Raw genomic sequence first — 4567 nt, forward strand, 5'->3', positions numbered from 1 at the left:
GAAAGGACGCCTCCCTGGGGGCATCCTCTGACCACTTTTGCTCTCATTGTGGTGTTTGCCACTATCTGTACCGCCCTTTTGCTGACTAGTTCAGTAATCCATCCAGTTAGGACTGGTTCTACTTTAAGTCTTTGTAGGGCATGTTTAATGCTGTTGTGCATGGTTTTGTCAAAGGCTCCTTCTATATCTATGAAGGAGGCTAGTGTTGAGGCTTTGTTTGTAAAGGCCGATTCTATTTTGTGCACAACCTTGTGCAGTGCCGACTCTGTTGATTTGCCTTTTCTATACGCATGTTGTTGGGGATGTAGTGGGTTGTTCTTTAGTACTCCATCCCTTAGGTATATGTCTACAAGTCTTTCCAGTGTTTTTAAAAGGAATGATGTAAGACTGATTGGCCTGAAAGCTTTGGCATGAGTGTAGTCCTCCTTACCCGGTTTGGGGAGGAAAACTACCTTTGCTTCTCTCCACAATTTGGGTATGTATTTGAAAGCTATACAGGCTCTGTAGATTGGTAATAGGTGTTTTATCGTCTCGTCTTTTTGCCATTGTAGTAGCGCCGGGAAAATCATGTCTAGCCCCGCTGATTTGAATGGCTGGAAGCTTTTTATGGCCCATGCCATCCTATCCGCGGTTACTATTTTGTTGGCGATTTCCCAGTCTAGGGTTGTTGGTGTGTTGTGGTGCTCGTCTGACCAATCAAGGCCTGATGTCATCAGACAGCCTGGAAAATGTGTTTCCAGCAGTATTTCACACGTTTCTTTGTCGTTATTTGTGTAGGTGCCGTCTGCTTTCTTAAGAGTGCCCAGAAGATTCGGGTTCCCTTTGGAAAGTATTTTCTTTATTCTTGCGGCTTGGTTTGTCGAGTCTATGTTGCTACAGAAGTTGTGCCAAGATTCCGTTCTTCGAAATCTGATGCGCTTCTTATAGTGTTTTTGTGCAATTTTGTATTTGTCCCAGGCCTCAGTAGTTCTGGTGTTTTTTGCATGGTTAAAAAGTGTCCTGAGACCCTTTCGTAGGCGTTCAAGTTCCGGCCCCCACCACGAACTTTTCCCGGGGTCTTTGGATATTGAAGTGGGGCATGCGGAATGATAGCTATTCAGCATGCTTTTGGTTAAAAGTGCTACGTTTAAATCTATATTATTAGTACTGAGAGTGACGTCAGTTACTGGTCCGTCACTTAGTGCTTTAGTAAGTAAGTTTGTGTACCTTGATATATCTGTTTTTCGGGGGTTGCGATATAGGTCAGGGTCTTTTTGCTTGTGTTTAATTTGAAAGCACACGCGGCGGTGGTCTGCCAGTGATGGCTCGTTTGATACGTGCCAGCCCGCAATCAGATTTGCAGCCGCGTGTGTTGCCAATGTGATGTCTATAATGGTTTGATACCTTGAGCTTACAAAAGTGGGTTCAGTGCCCCTATTTATAATGTTTAGGTTTGTTTGAAATAGGTATTCGGCTAATGACTCACCTCTTTTGTTGGTATCCTTACTTCCCCACAGAGGATGGTGTGCATTACAGTCTGCAGCGATGATCAGCTCCCAGTCTTGTGTTTCGCAGTGTTGTACAAGTTCGGCCAGTTCTCTTGTTGGAGTTTCGCCGTCGCTCGGCATGTACACTGAGGCTAAGACTAGGGTTGTGTTATTTTCTGTGTGGATTGTCACTGCAGTGAGGTCTCTAGAACAGAATTGGTTTAGTAGCGTGGTTGTTATGGTGTTGGGCATGAAAATGCAGGTTCTCGGTTTGTCGACTGAGGGTTTTACCAGTAACTTACCGCAGATATTGCTTAGACCGCAGATTTTGTTGTTTCTGATCCACGGCTCCTGGATCAGGGCGACGGTCTTGTTGTTAACCTCCAGTGCTCTGCGTAGAGTGGCCGCCGCTATTTGTTTGTGCTGGAGGTTGGTTTGTATAATATTTATGTTTAGGGGACTACGGGCTACGCAGGACGTCATCTTCGTCACTGGTAGTCCCCTTGTTCTGCGGCGGCGGGTCTGTCTCCATCTCGCTCGAACCCTGTTGGGGAGCAGAGGTGGACGGCTCGGGACCGGATGCGGCCCCCTCCGTTGACTCCTCCGTCGCCGTTGGTCTGCTGCTGCTCGTGGCTTGTTCCTCTGAGGTGAAGAACCTGATGTAGCCACTCCCAGACATGTGCGCTACTCGGCGATCACGGTCCAGGATGGCTTGCTTCTGGTCCTCAGGAATTCCAAGGATAAGATGCACTATCTTCTCCTTGGAGTTTACCTCTTGTGGTTTGTCATCCACCGTCATGTCGTAACACTGCCAAGAGTCTACTTTGTACCAGGGGTTCTGGGCACAAAGGACTCTCTGCAGTGTAGCAGCTTCGGTGATGCGGGTGTGAATGAGAAGCCCAGCCTTCAGCTTCTTTCTCATTTCTGACTGCTTAATGACAGTCAGAGTGGTTCCGGGGACTGGCGACGCAATGTTCCCTATTTCTTTGCCCAGCCAGTCGAGAGCATTTGTGTCCTCACACCACATCGCTAAAGCCCCGTCCAGAAGGAAAGGGCGGCCGCGGAAAGATGGAGCATGTACACTCGGAGATGGCGGAGCCAGTACAGCTTGCAGGATGCTATCATCGATAGCTTCCCTCAGCTGATCTGCCTGGCTTTGCGAGAGGTCCCTAGGCGGGACGGTGATAATCGCTACTCGCAGATGCGATTTGTTCGCATCCGCGTAGCTCATCGCCCGCTTCGGTTTCGCGTCGGTTTTCGCGCGTTTGGCTTCCCCTCTGGGAGACTGAGTATCGTCCAGACGAGACCGCTTCGAAGAAGCGCGCTCGTTCGGACCATCCCCAGTCCCAGACTGCTCCTTTTCAGGTGCAGTGGGAGCCGTCGCAGCGTTCCGCCGACCACGAGTTCCTCTCGGTGTCCGTCTCTTACTCGACTTGCTGGGTGGTGGTGGTGGTGGTGGTGCTGGTGGTGCCGTTTTAAGCTCTCCTGAGGTGGAGGGCTGAGGGTCGCGCTGCGTTGCCGCTGCTGCGGTTGCCGTCTCGGCTTGTGTTGCGTTTTTGGACTGAAGGTGTTCCCTTCTCGCGCGCCTGTTGGGGCGACGGCGTTCCGGTAGTTCCTTCAGCCTTTGTTTGGATTTTGCAGGGGCGGTAGGTTCCCTTTTGCAAGGTCGCTTATGAGCGGCTACCGTCCACTGCGAAGTAGTGTTTTTTCCCTTTTCGGGTGACGAGGAGATGGCCTCGGCGAGGCCAGAGAGGTCCAGGCTTCCGCCTGGTTTTGGGCACAGTTTGTCCCCCCCAGAATACGTGGGACGGACCGAGCTAGGCTCGGTGAGGGATTCTCCACTATCAGTGGTACCCTCCTGGGGTAATTTTCTGTGTGACTGTGCTTTCATTTTATTTTATAGGTTTTTTGTTTGGGCGAGATTGGCATAGGATGCCAGAAGAAGAGGGGAGAAAAGAAGAAGAACTCACACTACCCGCCCAAGGTAAGTGTGGTACAATTTTTTGGGGGTATTTGGTGCCCCAAGGCTCTGTGTGCCTGAGTGGATAATGCGCCGCCACGGTTCGGCTATGCGGGATTGGTTTAGGGATAAGTGGGATAGGAAAAGGTTTGGATATAGAGTACCGGCCAGAGGTTTTTGTTGTGCCAATTACAGAGGGTAATTGGCCAATAACGGGCAGCAACCTCGGGAAGGATAGTCCACTGGCCTTGTTTAGGGGATCTTTGCGACTTGCGCTACTCCCTAAACCATTTGCTAGACCCGGCATCGGACAGATGTCGGGAGTAGGAGAATCATCAAGCATTGTGGTAATGCTTGACCATTCCCCCGCCCAAATGCACAACAACATATTAAGAATGAAAGAATGAAGTTATGGAAAATGCACAACATATTCCATAACTTCATTCTTTCATTCCATTCCAGTCACCCCATAATCCAAGTATCCAGCTCGTTAATCTCTCAAACGGCGCGCTCAAATGACGTAACCGTCAAACACCGCGCTCATTACTTTTAATGAGAGCGTTCATTAACACGAATCAATTGAACCGAACCGACTTACCAATTAAATGTACACGATTTATATTTGCGGACTCAGTTTAGAAAGTATACTAATTAGCTAGCTGATTGAATTTTAAAGAGTGTTTACATCCGCTTAAAATATAAGCTGACAGGTGTGTCTTTGTTTCTGTACCATAAAAAAGTAGTGTGTTTGACTTCGTATCTTCAACTATCCTTGTCGAAAATTTCACTTAGATCGATTTAGTATAACTTTTAAACTCTCGCGTTGCATGTTTAATGTATAATAGAATACGGGAATTAACACGAACACGCATTTTACCTTAAAATGCCTAACGTTTCGGCGCAGGTTGCACTCGCCGTGGTCCCAGGCAGACTGGAGCAGCGATGACAGGACTTCGTGTATATGAGGCGGACGAATGTCCATCCACCCTCATATTTTGATTTTTCCAACCGCCACCACACACTACACTAACCGTGTCCCTATTCTGTGAGCTAACCGATTGCGAAACATAGCGAGGTTTTGTAACAATAATCACTGGATTCCACGTCGCGGATAATTTGAAGCCGTCTTCCCGATTGAAAT

The 4567-nt window shown here is 48.5% G+C and overlaps 1 protein-coding gene across 2 annotated transcripts; it reads right to left on the reverse strand.

The window, feature by feature from the left end:
- Window positions 1-1281: 1281 nt before the first annotated feature.
- On the reverse strand, window positions 1282-2345 carry LOC142979016 (uncharacterized). 2 transcript variants are annotated; one of them, XM_076123758.1, is made up of 3 exons: window positions 1769-2345; window positions 1466-1671; window positions 1292-1366 (listed from the first exon to the last, which is right to left on the reverse strand). In XM_076123758.1, exon 1 carries the CDS (start codon window positions 2263-2265, stop codon window positions 1927-1929), a length of 339 nt encoding a protein of 112 aa, XP_075979873.1. In that variant the 5' UTR covers window positions 2266-2345; the 3' UTR covers window positions 1292-1366; window positions 1466-1671; window positions 1769-1926. The 2 variants fall into 2 exon arrangements, with proteins under 2 accessions (XP_075979865.1, XP_075979873.1); XM_076123750.1 differs by having other exon boundaries at window positions 1282-1671.
- Between the last annotated feature and the right edge of the window lie 2222 nt (window positions 2346-4567).

This window comes from Anticarsia gemmatalis, chromosome 2 (assembly GCF_050436995.1).
Source record: "Anticarsia gemmatalis isolate Benzon Research Colony breed Stoneville strain chromosome 2, ilAntGemm2 primary, whole genome shotgun sequence".
Lineage (NCBI taxonomy): Eukaryota > Metazoa > Arthropoda > Insecta > Lepidoptera > Erebidae > Anticarsia > Anticarsia gemmatalis.